This window comes from Sycon ciliatum, chromosome 2, assembly GCF_964019385.1.
Source record: "Sycon ciliatum chromosome 2, ocSycCili1.1, whole genome shotgun sequence".
In the NCBI taxonomy this organism is placed as follows: Eukaryota; Metazoa; Porifera; class Calcarea; order Leucosolenida; family Sycettidae; genus Sycon; species Sycon ciliatum.
The window spans coordinates 38262373-38279085 of record NC_088644.1 but is presented as its reverse complement, the minus strand read 5'-3'; the positions used below and the strand labels follow the sequence as shown (position 1 = coordinate 38279085).

General features: G+C 47.0%; 2 protein-coding genes and 1 long non-coding RNA gene across 3 annotated transcripts; 1 reads left to right on the top strand and 2 right to left on the bottom strand.

The window, feature by feature from the left end:
* Positions 1-75: 75 nt before the first annotated feature.
* LOC135809979 (uncharacterized) lies at positions 76-4789 on the bottom strand. Its single transcript, XM_065323431.1, has 4 exons — positions 4566-4789; positions 2299-2394; positions 1183-1333; positions 76-677 (listed from the first exon to the last, which is right to left on the bottom strand). The coding sequence occupies exons 1-4, from the start codon at positions 4572-4574 to the stop codon at positions 550-552; spliced, it is 384 nt and encodes a 127-aa protein (XP_065179503.1). The 5' UTR covers positions 4575-4789; the 3' UTR covers positions 76-549.
* A 125-nt stretch (positions 4790-4914) lies between these two features.
* Positions 4915-6340, top strand: LOC135809980 (uncharacterized). Its single transcript, XR_010552257.1, has 3 exons — positions 4915-5335; positions 5428-5599; positions 6139-6340. It is a non-coding gene; the product is annotated as an uncharacterized LOC135809980 (long non-coding RNA).
* Positions 6341-8586: 2246 nt separating this feature from the next.
* Positions 8587-16675, bottom strand: LOC135810873 (uncharacterized). Its single transcript, XM_065324283.1, has 4 exons — positions 16522-16675; positions 14372-14467; positions 13786-13924; positions 8587-9167 (listed from the first exon to the last, which is right to left on the bottom strand). The coding sequence occupies exons 1-4, from the start codon at positions 16528-16530 to the stop codon at positions 9034-9036; spliced, it is 378 nt and encodes a 125-aa protein (XP_065180355.1). The 5' UTR covers positions 16531-16675; the 3' UTR covers positions 8587-9033.
* Between the last annotated feature and the right edge of the window lie 38 nt (positions 16676-16713).

The following is a 16713-nucleotide window of genomic DNA, read 5'->3' as shown; positions in this document are numbered from 1 at the left end:
CTGTTACTGAGCATACCCACCCCTTGATTGAAGGCTGCGTTTACACGACAACGCTGGGAGCGAAACGCAACAAAATTCTTTAAAAAAATAGTTTCAGGTACTACAGACATGCAGGGCTGGGCCGCCTTCATACCAGTCTCCACGCCGCGTACTAACAAAATGCCATTTCCAGACTGAAAAAAGGGGGACGTTTGCTCTCCTCCTTTCCACACGCCGCGTTGCATTCGTCAACGTGGAGTTGTACGTACCTGTAGTGTGAAGCCAGCCTTGATGTTAGGGAACAACAGCATGGACGAAATATGCACACAAACACCTCACGTGCTGTTTTGATACATGTACAAGTACAAGTTTCTTTTTGAAGCTATAAATAAGCTGCTCTTCATCTTAATTTGTAGGAAAGTAGTAGGAAAGTAGGAAAGAAAGTTCTCAAAATAGAAAAAGTCAATAAAAAAGTAGCACCGATCTAGTCATATACCTGCATACTGAACACTCGGCATGATCTGTGTACTGGCTAGTAGCTACTAGCTAGGGTACATGTAGATCTACTGGTTAAGAACATTCCACGTGCCCACAGGCTCTGCACCTTGCCTCCTGCGGCATGCAGGCAGGCACGCAGAAGTTGAACGGGAAGAAGAAGAAGCAGAAACACCAGGCGGCGAGCGTCCATGAAGGCGCCCCTGTTTAGTAAACAACACACGCACGCATGCACGCACCATGGTATTGCAAAGCTGTTCCAACTGCTTATAGGCGATTCAGACTATGGCCAACTGTGACCACGTTTCTACGACTCAGACATATTTGATCAGGGATTGTGCATAACATTTTGAAACACGGCTGCATCACCATGGAATTCAAGTTTACACGTGATTTTGGCCGTAGTGGTCTGAATCGCCTATAAGGTAACCAACTCCACACAGCATAAGATTCCAGTCTTTTTTTTCCCCCAGGTAACTCCTGTTAGCATGCTGCAGCAGCATGCATGCATGGTTGAAGAGCACAGAGTGGATGCTGTTTTTCAGCAAGCACAATCACATGCCGGCTAACACACCACCAACCATTAGTCTACAATGCAATCATGTGCTATAGTATTTCTGATACGTGGACGGAGGTGGGTACATGCTCTAATTTTTGGAAATACACGTATAAACACTGTACAACACAAGCCCATCATACTGATCTTACCCATTGGGCCACCACAGCTTGGGCATCCACCGCGTGTGATGAGGGTGGTTGTTGATGTGATGTTGGTAGTGGTTGGAGGTGGACCTGCTGCGGCTGCGCTGGCCACACTTGGCGCAGCATTGTAGCTAGGTGGATCGGCTGACGCCGACACCTGTAGCGATATATGAACCAGAAACCAGATTTCAAGTCATTAATTCTCTGATTACATAATCTTTATTATTATTATGCCAGTGTTGATTTCAGCTCTATTCTACGGTCTGGCTGCCGGCGCATGATTATGGTGCATTCAATGGCCCGGCAAATCAGCATGGGTTTGGATCATATTATTTTCAATAAAGAGTAAAATAAGCTATCTCTGGTTACCCTTGCCTATGGGGCCCGCCAAAGGCGAAAACAAACATCAGGTGGTGGAATGCTCACGTACGTTCTATATTCCCAGCCTGTTAGATGCAAGCAGTGGATTACCAGTATTAAATTTTTTATTCTTTATCATAATGCACATACATGTACCGTAAAGTACCGTTGATCCGCCCCCCACGCCATGTCGCTTCCCAGCTGGGTTTTCGGCAGGGGGCGGGAATTAGATCAAGGCTGTCAAGTGCAGTACGATGATGTACAACAACGTAGAAGTTCAGACTCGATGTGCTGGATTGTGCACATTTTCATCCTGGATTGGCAAGTATTGTGTACAGCAGTGCATGCGTCGGTTCAACATCGTATTTTCGTTGTATACGCCGAAGTCGCTTCACAGGTAGAAAATCGACAGGGGCGGGAATTAAGGGGGCGGATCAACGGTACTTTACGGTACTCCAGAGAAGAAGAAAAAAACATAATGTTCTCTGGCCCTGTGCAGGGAACTTCCCTTCACAGGTACTTCAAGTGTTCAGAGGGCTAGAACTTTTTGCCGTGGGTAATAAATTAAGGCTCATTTCCGCAACAGGTTCACCTCCATTATTAGCAGTACAGTACTAATTATTAGGTGCGATGCTGCTACCTAGATGCTGCTGAGCAGGACTTTAGTGGCCACGGAAAAGCTATGGTTGTTGGCTTCGCTGTTTGCTCAACTGTTTTGAGGTAGCTCGAAGTACTTTGGAGATGATCTGTGATGGCACCTACCTGCAGATTGGTCTTGCACGCACCACAGCTGATGACACCAGTGTGTCCCGGAGGAACAGACAAGACAGTGCTGCAATTGCCGCAACGAATATGTACCTGCAGCAAAATCAACACACACACGCAACCACATACATGTACAGTGGAGATTGGATATAACGACCTTGGGTATAACGACAAATCGAGTTTAGCGACAACATTATGTCGCCCAAGTCGTTTAGCAAGTCCTTTCTGTACATTATAGATCGGGTATAACGACCTCGAAAATAACGACAGATCGAATTTACCTACACTTTTTTGGTGCCCGAAGACCTGAAAAGTGAAAACGCATTGAATATAACGACTTTCCTCTTGTATCGGGCGGATTGGCATGCATGGGACATATCTGTGTCACATGCCCGGACCTCTGGGTCACTCCACGCATGCTGGTAGCCGCAGTGCAGCGTGCGGTGTAGTTGCTATGCATGACTTTTGGCTTGAACTATGCATGCAAGACACTTGCACATGCGCATCTAAAATCCATATGCATTATAATTATTATGCACATGCATATCTGCAAGACATTTCTGTCATTTTGATATACAGGTACATATTGCATACTAAATGTGAAGATCGGGTTTAGTGACAGATCGAGTATAGCGACATTTTGTTCTCTCCCGAAGGAGTGCCGTTATATCCAATCTCCACTGTACATGTGCAGAGCATCACAATCATCATCATAACATGACTTGTACTAAAGCACAGGCCGTAGCAGAATAGCGTCCACAGTCCGCGCAGGAAATGATGAGACTGTTTGAATCTGCGATAAATTGGAGCCAGTTCAGTATTAAATTTTGTTGTTCCTCAGAGTTTCAGCAAGAGTCCATAAACAAGAGTATGCAACTGTGATCTCTTTTCTATGGGCCAGATGCGCGGCGCGCTGCCTTCATTACATCATTCAGCTGCAGTCCGCGCACTGCGGAAAATCAAACACCGCACTTTCTCTCTGGTTTGAAATGAACTTTCGTACGGAACTGGAGTTCACGCGCCCGAATTCAGAGATCGCGTAGGTACTGGAACGAATCGAGCAAAAACGAATGGGCTCGTACGAGAAATTGTGAGTTTGAATGCATGATTTCAGAGCGTGATGAAGGCAAGTTACGTAATGAAGGCAGCGTGCCGCGCACTGGGCCATAACCACAGTTGCATACTCTTGTTTATGCACTCTTGGTTTCAGGCAAAAAATGATCATCAGACAAAGAACCAAAACAAATAACTTGCTCCACTTCGTCCAAAGTGTGCGACTGTGTGAGCAGCTATAGTGTGTATGTACTAAGTTAGTTATATCAGTTTTCAACCGCAATTGGGGAGCAGTATCATTTTGTGCAAGCAGTCAACCCAACGAATAACAACCTCAAAACCACTTGACTGAGGAGAGGGGAGGGGGGGGGGGGGAGGGGCAACATATCTACAACCTTTTCCACATCCTACTCCAAGCAGTGGTGGCGGTGGTCTCTTGCGATCAATCTGACTTATAATCCCTGCACTTGTTCACTCTATCGTGATCAAGCAAGCGTGTGGGGTGTAACCAGACAGACGCCCAACTTAACAAGCCGCCTAGATGATAGTACTTTGCTTCGTAACAGCATGATTCAAAAATCAGATCAATCTACATGAACCCAGACATCATCTAGTGGGACAATAGTACTGAAACGTTGTGCCGGAACCATGACGACGTTTTACTCCTGCACACTGTCTATTGATCCGGCCTGGAGCATGGCTTTTGCCAGTGGACTCCAAGCTGTGCTGGCTGATCACCGGACTGGACCTTGGCTGCTGGCATGCTCTTACAAGAAGCTTGTCTCCGCACAAGACGGCTCCAGCATTTAAGCACCCCCCCCCCCCCCCCCCCCTCTCCAACCTCATCCTCATGAATACAGCAGCGCCGCGTGCAAGTGCACAGAACAGTGCTTGTAGTTGTAGTGCCAGGGCTGCATAGGGCCCCTGCGCTATTTTATTCATGAGGTTGGATTTCTCTGGCCAGTACTACTGCAACGTTGCATGTAGATCTACATGACTGAGAATACACTTTTGCAAGACTGACAGTTGGTTAGGAATGTTACTGAATGCGATGAAATGAAACCCCAAACCAGCAGCATTCAAGTATGTACGAGTGCAGGACACCAGAGGAAAACACACTCTGCCCTTATTTCTGACCACCCAAAAGAAGTCCAATACTAGTATAATGTGTACAATGCACCACGTGGCGCTGCCCCCCGCCGAACACTCACGGAAGACATGGTGCCGATGTTGGACGAAGAAGACTTCACGATTCTGCTGAACGAAAGTGCGCCTGTTGACAGCTGCTGTGCCGGGGCAAACACAACCTGCGCTCAACGACAACTACAATGTTCGAACAGGAAGGCAAAGTTGCTTTCGAAGACGGATCAAAGCAAGCAGTGAGCTGAGCTGATGAGTTTGCACACAGCAACATTTCTTGGTCGTGGATACATACCGTATATGGAGTCATGGATCATGTAATATAATGGAGTTGTCCGCAAAACAGGCATTCACGTAATGATCCACGGCCAGCTGGCTGGCGCATCTCATGCTAGCCTTGTCTGCGTTTGAGTGCTAGCTGCAATGGGGCTGTTAAGTGATGACGTCACAGTTCCTTCGATACGCATAGCAACGATCCCACTGGGGACAAACAAAAGTAGCGTCGTCTCCACCGAACCAGTTGTCATAGGCAACATATAGGAATCGTGTACATTTCTTCGTTTCTTCTTTGCTGTTTTCAGTGAGTGTTTTGTTTTCTCTTTGTCCTTGATCTCGACGGTGTTGTCGTGCTCATTACCTTACTGAGACGTCTCTTGTGACTGTAGCCAGTGTCACGGAGGATTTTATTGGCGTGACGAGGTAGATCGCCGAGATCGAGCGTGAAAAACGCTCTGCATTAGTAGCTCTTGTATAATGTCTTCTGGGATGGCGTATCCATGGTCAACAAAGCCAAGGTGCAAGACAGCATAAGAGATCGTGTAAACGATGTGAACTCCAAAAGGTAAGCTCCTGAACAAGTGGAAAGATATGTGTATTTACAAACTCTCTCTTCATCCATCGATTGCCACTATGCATTGCATTTTGTCTGCACAGATAATCTGGACAAATAAATTATATTGTAACTGGAGAGTGCAATCGTGCTTGGGACCCATCCCAATGTCATCACATGGCTGTGGTAACTAGTGTATACCTGTACCTGGGAGAGTTTTTCCTCAACTGAGACGGAGTGTAGGTGGATGGATTATGAGAAATGCGAAGATGTGGAGTAAGTTGTGTCGAAGAAATGTGTAATAAAATAAAATTTACTTTACACTCAAACATACACTGTACATGTACATGTAACATCATGATACTGATGATTCCATCTTCATATCTCCGCAACAGGTACGCCATACGCACCAAATACATGGTGTGTGTGTGCACGCGCGCGCTTGCGTGCGCGCGTACATGCACACACTCTCATGCGTGGCCGAGTTGGCCGGATGAACAGACCACGCATTTGCACGACGTGTTCGTTATGTCATTGGAGTACTGTACTTTATGACTTTATTCCGAAATAGTATGTCTTGCCCCTGTCAAATGGAGTTTGTGTCTATGCTCAGCGGGTATCGGGCCACGACGCCACACTGCAGTCAGCGCTTGAATTAAAATAGCACTTCATGGATTATTTTAACTAATTTCCTTTGCGTTTACATGTACTTTGTTGAGCCCGTGGTTTCATTTCTGTGTTCTGTTATGATTGGCCTCTGGAAATAATCAGAGTGGATGTCATTTTTTGTCATATGTGTGTGCCTTGTGCAACAGGTTCAAGGCTAGATGCACTTCACATTCAGCGTGCGATCTCGGCGTCTGGGACCTGATAACGTCTTGGTTGGATGGGTAATCAAGGATGATACTACTCGGCACACCAATGTACATGTCAATGTAATTTTTTACTTTTTCAGAGCTGCACCATTTACAGACGAATGTGTCTGTTAGAGAGGAAATAAATCGTATTCACAAACAAGTCCCACTTATTGTTTCTGTTCGTAAAAGGAAATTGCAATTTTTTGGTCATATTGTTCGTTCCGGCTGTTTGTCATTGACTGTTCTTCAGGGTTGTGTTGCTGGAGGTCGTTGCCGAGGCAGGCCCAGAATGTCATGGCTTGATAATATTATTTCATGGACTGCACTTGACGTGCAGTCCCTGCTCGCTGCTGCACGCGATCGGTTTTTATGGCGCTCACTTGTTCATACTTGCTCTGTGACGCCCCGACGGCCTTAGGGCTATGGGCTTGTGATGATGACTATTTACGTCTTGATGCTTACTTCGGTGCTAGCGTGTTTCCCCCGGATTATTTCTATCATCATGCGTGTTCTTGGGCTGAGCGAGCACATGCACGAGTGTGCAGCTATAACCCCATGTATCTTTGGTTACACTTTGTTCTGCAATGCATGTACCTTGTAACAGTATGTGCTTGCACTGCTTTGTGTGGCCTGCCTATTTCAGGACTATTCAGTGCATTAGACCCAGGTTGGTTTGGTTGCCGGATGATCTCTTGTTGCGTCGCTCTGTGTTTTGTATTCATCAATTTTTGGGCTTGAGAATTGAGCTGGTGTGTGGTTCCCAATATGAAAACATCATGCTGGTGCTCTGTGTTTTGATTATCGACTGTCCGAGCAGTCGCGATTCATTACCAGAACGGTCAACACTGTAGTCTCTTGACGTGTTGGTCTTTTTGTGTTTTCGCCGGGGGAATTAGCGGTGACGTTGCACATAGAACGGCAGTGTTGCATCACTGGACGACCCTGCCTCTGCCTTCATGTCCCCAGGATCTGGTGCAGATACACCAGACAGTCACTTCCTGTAAACACGCAAACAGCAAAAGAAGAGATCCCGCAAATCAGGAAAAACCATTGTGGAAAATATCGAGTAGATCATACACCATTCAATAATCTGGAGTAATTACAGTGAGACAAACACTTCACTGCTCTCTCTCTCTCTCTCTCCATCCTTCCAAAATACCCTGTAACAATTTCCTAGAATTATTTTATTTTAATATATTCTCAGGACATCATTCTGAACATAATAACTTCTTCCATGGGTCTTCAATCACCACGGAGGGCGAGAATATATCTAAGTCATGCACTTTACGGGAGGTGCGAGCTGTCATGTATATAGAGGCTGATATTATTGTGCCAGCGTGAGGGCAGAGACAGAAAGAAGACACTGATTTCTTGAACAACTCACCTACATATAATCGAATCCACAGGGAGCGCTCGTACTTTGATCCATCAGGACGCGAAGAATCTTCAAAGCACTCTCAAACACGGAGTTTTACAGTGGGCAGCCAATTTCACAGCCATTATGAAGGCCCTCGACGACTACAGGAGATTTGTAGAAGAAAGAACAAGGAGTAAAGAGCGACAACAATCGCTTGAAGAAAAAGCAAAGAAAAACTGCTCTCTCTCCAGTCATTTAGATGCTGTTGCCTTTGACAACTGGTTCCATCCAGAGGACGCGACTTTTGTTTGTCCCCAGTGCTCTCCGTTGCTATGCGTATCGAAGGGGCCGTGACGTCACACTTAACAGCCCCATTCATGCAACATCAAACCATTCAAGGCACTTGTTTTTTGTATTGCACGCCGTTTGCGGGTGCAGGTTTGTACCGTCGTACGACTCACGTGGGAACACGTGTGCGCTAGGGTCAGACCAAATTTGCTAGCTTCGAGCAAAAATATCGGTTCGTAGAGATCTACGTAGGTCTACGAGTACATTTTGGTATTCAATAATTATAATAATGAATTGGCATGTTCTGCAGATAATTTGTAGTCATGCTTGGTGGAACAAGAGTTACAGCATGTACATAACCATAGTTATGTGTGGTCATGTACAGGTCCTCTTGCAGTCTTGGCACCAGTATTATGCTAAAGCCAGTAAAGGCTGGAGTAATATGAACAAGCGAGTACACACACCGGTACGGTACATACAATGATTTTTAAATCTTGCATACTCTTTCCAGACATAGATCGAGGAGTTGGGAATGATGCGAGTCAGTGGAGTCATGTAGCAAAATGCATACACGGTACTTTACGCCCCCCCCCCCCCCCCCCGGGCCATGGGATACAGTGTGTGCCCAAACTCGTATGCAACCAGTCGGGGTGCATGCAACGGGGAAGAACTTTGCACCGAGCTCATGGCCATGTCGGGGATGAGCTCCATGCTTCCACTCGAAGGAGCCCGAACACCAGCGCAGATCACATATCCACCAGTGCTAGCCAGCTACACTACAAGCTGGAATTCAGATTGATTACAAAAAAATATATAATGCATTGGAACCAATACAGTAATGTATAGGCACAGGTAAAGACTAGAGAAAAAACGACACGACGGTAAAGGATTTTCACAATGGCAAGGAGCTTTTCCGTGTACTTGTATTGGAATACACCATAAATATATTGATAAAAAATAAATGCGGGCACAACTACGCTGCCAGCACAGATTCACACGTGAGTGAACTAGGAAAGGTATTTGCACCAGCAAGATGTGCACAGAGCCTCACGCCCGGAGCTAGAGGCAGACAGAATTGATCTCAACGTATCGCAATTGCAGAACACAAACCGCAGTCTCCATTAGGCCCATTCTCAGTGGTCACATGTATCAGAGCAAGGTCCACGTCACACAGCAATTGAATTCTTTCACACGGTCAGCCTCTCAGCTTATAGATCATAGTGTTGGCAGTGACCGCAGGAAGAGCAGTACGCCTCGCTGGGCTGGCAGCCAGGGATGCAGAAGTTCCATGGAAAGAAGAAGAAGCAAAGGAGCCAAGCCGTAAGGGTCCACCTCTCAGGCCCTGTGGGAGTTAGTAGCACATACAAACACATGCACAGACAGACACATGCACAGACAGACACATGCACACAGACACATGCACACACAAACACACACACACAACGGCAGGCATGACGTACATCGTTATGCAAGCCTCAACAGCAAGATGGTAGTTGACCGCAACCGGCCGTGAATGGGCGGAAACCAGGGTCTTGTTGTTCTTCCAAATCTTGATTCTAACGATGACCCGTGGCCAATAAGAGATGCTTGTTGTTATTGCCGTTGCCGATATGCTCATAAAGTATGTCAACCCTTTAGGGACAGACCACGCATCTATCAATCACGCACTTTTAGGGCGCATTCACACGCACGGATAAAACACGGCAGTTGGGAAAGTTGTCATGACAAAGTGCTCACGTGACGTTCCTGGCGCGTTTCCGCCAGGAAAAGTTGCCCAGCTTGCGGAGGAGCACTAGGAAAGGTTTACTGCCTGTAATGTTGGTCTGGCGCGGTGATTTGAAAGCTGTTTGTTGGAGTGTAGTGTGTCTGGTGAGGTTGAAAGTGTCGAAGAACCATCATGCCGAAAACCGTGTTCAACAACGAGATGGAGCGAGCCGTGATTAAGAGCTATGTGGAGGTGCGTACGTCGTTTGCATGCAGAACAAATCGAGGAGATGGATGACGAAATACTAAATTGAATTCCGATATTCCCTCTTGTGTGCCAGATATTTGTAGGCGCTTCAGGTTCTACATTGACGGCTCAAAAGAACGGTCAACGAGACCGGAGTAGCTGAAGGCTGGACTGCGGTTACCCGTGCAAAAATCGAGACGAAGATTGACAACTTGAAGTGCAAAGGAAAGAAAATCTATAAGACCTTCAGGACGAAGACTAGAGCTCCAGTTAATGAGGAATTTGATTTGAAAATTTTGATTTTTGCCGCGCCGGCGCCTGGCTGCCTTGGTTGGCATGGCGAAAAGAGCGGCTTCGGGGATTTGCACGCTTTTTACAAAGTACGTCTGAATGCACCAAAACACTTTTCACGCCAGGCAAGCTGTACCCGTATCCGGTTTTTCCGTGCGTGTGAATGCGCCCTAAAGAAGGAATCAAAAGGGTTTTTGCTGTAACTCTGAGTTTCACGTTTTTTTACCGATCATCAGAGAGCAAGACAGCAAGTTTCACAGTTTTAACCAATCATCAGACGGCAAAGTTGCCGTCTGATGATCGGTAAATATCGTGAAACTGAGAGTTACAGCAGAAGTGTTTTTGATTCCTTCTTTGAAGTGTGTGTACTAGGCTCTGAACCTTGGTATATTGAGCACCGTCATGAGCAATGGCAACTCTCTCCGAGTTTGTCTATCAATCAAATGCGATTGATAAATTCAACCTTCGCAAACTATCGTAACTTGGTCAATTCTCAGTTGTTTGAAGAATAAATGTGTTGAGCGAAGAGAACAGTAGCAGCTGTCGCCTCGAAGAATCACCAAAAGCGATAGGATAAGCGGCTTGTGAGACACGTTGCTCGTAACTTTGGTCAAGGCCAAGTTGCGCTCAGGGCGCGATGTGTGACTTAATGGCCAGGATTTCTCAGAACCCGTCAGCTGTTGGCAAGGATACATTCGTTCAAAATCGAACAGACTCCCAAGAGTGGCTACAAAAAAGATTTGAGCTTCACACGAACAAGGAGAGTGAAGCGGCGTGTGGAGATCAATCGAGATCGCAAGCCCTGCGCTGAAACGCTCTTGCTAGCTTGCAGCGCTGGGCCACCAAATCCTCTGGAATTGAGTTTGAATTCATAGTGTTCTTCTCGTCAGAAGATTTCCAGGATGATGACAAATGTTCAATGGAAACCAAAGCTACGTCCAATTCAAGGTGAAGATTTAGAGGGTGTAATTCTCAGGATACATTGAGTTCTGACCGTAGAGGGTTTTAAAGGGGAAGTTAAGGCTAAAATCAAAATTTCACCAGTTGTAGCAAGAGTACATAACCCCCCAGAGTGTGCAACGCCGATCCAGCTCTGTGTAGGGTCTTGGTTGAGCGGAATCGGATCTTCTGGTGTCATGCGTACACTTCACACCAGCGCAAGGCCGGTCTCGAGGCAGGGCACCATTGTTTTTGATCCAAGAGTACCCGCGACTCCCCGGGTTCCCCTCAGATGTGTACGGTATTATGACGCAAAGATCCGATTCCGCTCGACCAAGACCCTATGCAGAGCTGGATCAGGCGTTGCACACTCTGGGGGGTTATGTACTCTTGGTTGTAGTCTTCGGGGTGCTGAGTCGAATGGTCGTGGTCCGAGGAAGCTGAGACGCTCCCTTCCTACTTGAATGAGAATCCCAATCGAACTCGCGCACTTCCACCGAAACTGGGTGACTGCGCCCTACTAGATGGGGATTTGTATGCAAAATGTCACTAAAAGCGCCATTTCGTTCTCATAAAAGCACGGATGACCGCGATTGGCCCATATGTTGTAGTCTTTTGGACGCTGAGTCGACTGGTTTTGGTCCGAGAAAGCTGCGATGCAGCGTTCCTCCTTTATTCCCAATCGAACATGGTTGAACAAGCGGTCACGTGCTCCTGCGTGCCCAAGTCACCTGGTCACAGCGCCAGCAAGCGATAACTTTCACACCAAGGTTCAACTGAAGTGACAGGACTGCACCCAAAAAAGGTCAAAACAGGCTGTAAGTTGTATACAGAAGCCTTGCTTGGTAGTTTAACATGTTTTTTTCTATTTTGACAGCATGTTACACTACGGGTTATGGTTGTAGTCAGGAGCACTACGCGTCCTCGCCTTGTAACATGCTGTCAAAATCGAAAAACAAGGCTGTAAGTTGTACCCTGCAGGCACGGTGACCGGGTGACTGGTGTACGCAGGAGCACGTGACCGCTTGTTCAAGCATGTTCGATTGGGAATAAGGGCCGAACGCTGCATCGCGGCCTTTTCGGACCAAAACCAGTCGACTCAGCGTCCAAAAGACTACAACATATGGGCCAATCGCGGTCAACCGTGCTTTTAGGCCACACGTTTTTATTTCTATGTTTCTCGTCACCTTAAATTCTAAAAACGTATGCGAGAGGTGGAAAAAAATAAAAAATGACCGAAAAATAAAAAAAGTTTATTAGACCTTTAACTTTGTTCACACTAAAATCCCCCAATACACCATGCAAAATAGCATCCATAGTTAGCAACTAGGATGCGGTAGGAGCTTCTGTCACGATCTGTGCATGTGCAGCTAGATTGCGCACAATAAAATTAATGGTGACCTCGCATCATGTGTCGCGCAGGCCAGGTCACATCATGTACATGTGCATGAGTGTGCTGGTCCCCACAATGCACAGTCAGTGCAGCACATTTTTTTCTTTTTTTCCTCCAGACTCCTGAATCGTGTGCGCGCGGGTGACGAGAAACATAGAAATAAAAACGTGTGGCCTTATAATAACGAAATGGCACTTTTAGTGACATTTTGCATATAAATCCCCATCTAGTAGGGCGCAGTCACCCAGTTTCGGTGGAAGTGCGCGAGTTCGATTGGGATTAAAGTAGGAAGGGAGCGGCTCAGCTTCCTCGGACCAAGACCATTCGACTCAGCACCCCGAAGACTACAACTGGTGAAATTTTGATTTTAGCCTTCACTTCCCCTTTAAAGGGGAAGTATACCCTAAAATCAAATTTTCACCAGTTGTAGTCTTCTGGGTGCTGAGTCGAATGGTCTTGGTCCGAGGAAGCTGCGACGCTCCCTTCCTACTTGAATCCCAATCGAACTCGCGCACTTCCACCGAAACTGGGCGACTGCGCGCTACTAGATGGGGATTTGGATGCAAAATGTCACTAAAAGCGCCATTTCGTTCTTATAAAAGCACGGATGACCGCGATTGGCCCATATGTTGTAGTCTTTTGGACGCTGAGTCGACTGGTTTTGGTCCGAAAAGGCTGCGATGCAGCGTTCCTCCTTTATTCCCAATCGAACATGGTTGAACAAGCGGTCACGTGCTCCTGGGTGCCCAAATCACCTGGTCACCGCGCCAGCAGGCGACAACTTTCACACCAAGGTTCAACTCGAGTTCAACTCGAGTGACAGGACTGCACCCAAAAAAGGTCAAACAGGCTAGTAAGTTGTACCCTGCAGGCACGGTGACCAGGTGACTGGTGTACGCAGGAGCACGTGACCGCTTGTTCAACCATGTTCGATTGGGAATAAAGGAGGAACGCTGCATCGCAGCCTTTTCGGACCAAAACCAGTCGATTCAGCGTCCCAAAGACTACAACATATGGGCCAATCGCGGTCATCCGTGCTTTTATAAGAACGAAATGGCGCTTTTAGTGACATTTTGCATACAAATCCCCATCTAGTAGGGCGCAGTAACCCAGTTTCGGTGGAAGTGCGCGAGTTCGATTGGGAATAAAGGAGGAAGGGAGCGTCTCAGCTTCCTCGGACCAAGACCATTCGACTCAGCACCCCGAAGACTACAACTGGTGAAAATTTGATTTTAGGGTATACTTCCCCTTTAAGCATTACAGTGACTGCGCCCTATAGACTCCAAAGCGGTGCTAGGTATTTCACTGATGTGATACAAGCAAGAAGCAAAGGATTCTCCCTGCGAGCTATAGGTATCGACAAGATGCAAGAAATGGGCAACTCACCCATAGGGCCGCCACACCGATGGCATCCACCGTGGGTGGTGACAATGGTGGTGGTTCCGGGGCAGGGCGCACTGCTGGTGGCCACGGTCACATTGGCCGGCACTGCATTGTATCCTGGTGGGTTGGCTGGTGCTGAAACCTGCATGCAGATACACACACACACACGCAAACACACACAGCACACACGCGCGTGCCCGCGCGGACATAGCACTTGATCAATATCAGACATTGGCTATGTGGCGGCGTTCAGAAGAGAAATGTTCAGAAGGAAACTTGGAAAGAGGACTCGACTGGCTTTTGAGCCACCCAACAGGCGATGGCAAGAGTCCACAATCAAGAGTATGCAACTGTGATTAAGGCTCACTGCACGACGCGTTGCCATCATTCCACAACTTGCTTACATCAAGCATGATACTGATCTTCTCAAGCCCACAATCTCTTGTACCAGCACACCTATATTTGCACGACTCTTTCAAGTTAGGACGCGATCTCCAAATTTGAGGTTCATGAACTTCAGTTCCAAGCGAAAGTAGTTTCAAGCCACAGGGAAAGTGTGGTATTTTGATCCACAAATACATGTACATACCTGAAGATTGGTTTTGCACGCTCCACAGCTGATGACACCAGCATGTCCAGGAGGAACAACCAGAACGGTGTTGCAGTTGCCACAACGGATATGAACCTGGAGAAAACCAGCAAGGATACAAGTATTAATTTTATATAACCAGAACCAACGAAACGCGAGAAGAATCGAAGAAGTCATCATTCGTTTGTTTAGCTTAATTAAGCTCAGTGCCACTTATCTATGACTTGATGTATGACTGGCAAAGTGAAAGGCTGCCGTCTGGAGTACATGAGGAGCACGTCCCACCTTCCACTTCGCAAGCCTGCAAGAGAGTATCACTCCCTGCTCAATGCGCATTGTTTCCAGCAATTCACCCCTCCTCAGTCGAGCTTCCAAAGGCTAATCAGGAGTGTGGGGAGGTAATTTAGGGTGATACGGTCAGCCATCTGAGGTACAATTTACTTGTTGGGAGGGGGTTGGCTCGGCTGAAAAGTGAAAATATTCGAAATTCAGAGCCCAAGTCAGTGCTTTTGATTGATTTACGGGGTACCTGGGCAACGAGTGGTGCGGTCAATACCGTAGTCACCGAAGCGTGTCCGACAGCCCTGACAACGAAAATTGTTCTGCAGGAGCATTACATTGTACAGCGCTGCAGCACCCCAAACATCACACTAGGGACACAGACTTACAGTGACGCTCCATTTCCAGTGCGACATGACTGTTACACCCTCATTAGGGCACAGGTAGCAGACTTGCCACCCAGGAGTTGTCACGCTGAAAATGGAGCATCACTGCACATGCATCTAAAATTGTTCAGTTGGCTTTCCCCATACACTTTGCCATGGTATACCGGGCCTGCTTTTGTACAATCTCGGGCTGCACTTTTGACTCCCTATCCTTGGGAGATAATTTTTTTTCCAGACAAACCTCATTACAGTATAAAGTCACCTTCAGCTGTCCCTCATGTTAGATGCCCCTCATTACAAGACAAAGCAGATGGCCATGGACTACGAATTCGCTCGAATGGCTCAATGTTTTATGAAAGAGCTAGTACAGAACAGAACAACAAGGACAATCAAGGCTTGTTTGCTGCGACTTGAAGTTTCATGCTCTCACAATCATCAGGCAACATGAAGGTTGGAAATGGTGTCCAAGTGCCGACACGAGAACAAGTATCTCCTAAAATACCACGGTGTCACTTAAATATGTCCACAGCCTCCTGCCCACATCATTCACGTTCACACTGCTAGCTCTAGACTATAGCCTCCTGCCTACAACATCCACACACATTGCTCACCACCTCCTGCCCACACCAGCCACACATTCTGCGCTAATATTGAACTGCTAGCCCCTGCCTTCAGCAACCACACACTCTGCACACAGCCTACTGCCTCAGATAACACCGCTAGCCCCAACATTCTCACAGCTTTTCATACCTTCTCCTGACATATATACTGGCATGGTCGGCACCCAACCTTCATGTTGCCTGATGATTGCGAGAGCATGAAACTTCTCAAGTCGCAGCAAACAAGCCATGATTGTCCTTGTTGTTCTGTTCTGTATCACGCTCTGCCTCCGCGGTGTTGAGCACTGTCAGCACTCTGGGTACACCCTGTGGTGAAAGAGCTAGTATTAAACTTGGCGAAACGTTTGAAAACACAATGTCTCCGCAATGTGTGTTCCTTTTTAGCTAGCTTGGTCTATGTTTGGTCTAGGTTTCTATGTTTCATGTTGTCATAGGGGTCTGGTGGAAAAATCGTACAGGGCTCTGGGGGAAAACTTTGTCTTGCTATGGGGAAGCATCGGCCCTGAGGCGGATACATGATTGTATGAGCACAAAGAGGTGCAAGTCCTGACAGTAGCCAGTACTTGTTCACAAAATGCCGAAGCCCCCCAGGTTGTCCACAGGCGAGGATAGACCTGTACTGAGCACTCATGTTTAATAATTATACTCGCCAGTAACTCCTAGCTCCGCTGATGAGAACTGACAAGGACATTATGTCGAAACAGCTACTAGTAGCTGCCCGAAGATTGAGCATGTACCGGTCCAAGTCTATCCTCGGAGAAGATTACATGCAAACAGCTCAAGGTTTGGCAGCCTAGGGAGGGAAACGAACACACAGGCCGGTTACTAATGCAGTCTTAGTCATGCGCTTGCTTCTGGTACTCACCGAAGACATGTTGTCGAAGAAAATGAGTCAATCCACGTTCACTCGAACTCCGACGGCCAGCACAACCACAAAGAAATCCAAACTGAGAAGAAGGTCTAGCTAGAACTGAGAGTGGCAAACGTTACGTGGTTCGAAAGTTCGTTCGTTGTGATTTATGTCAGATTATGAGCTTCGACTGTGCGCATACGAGTA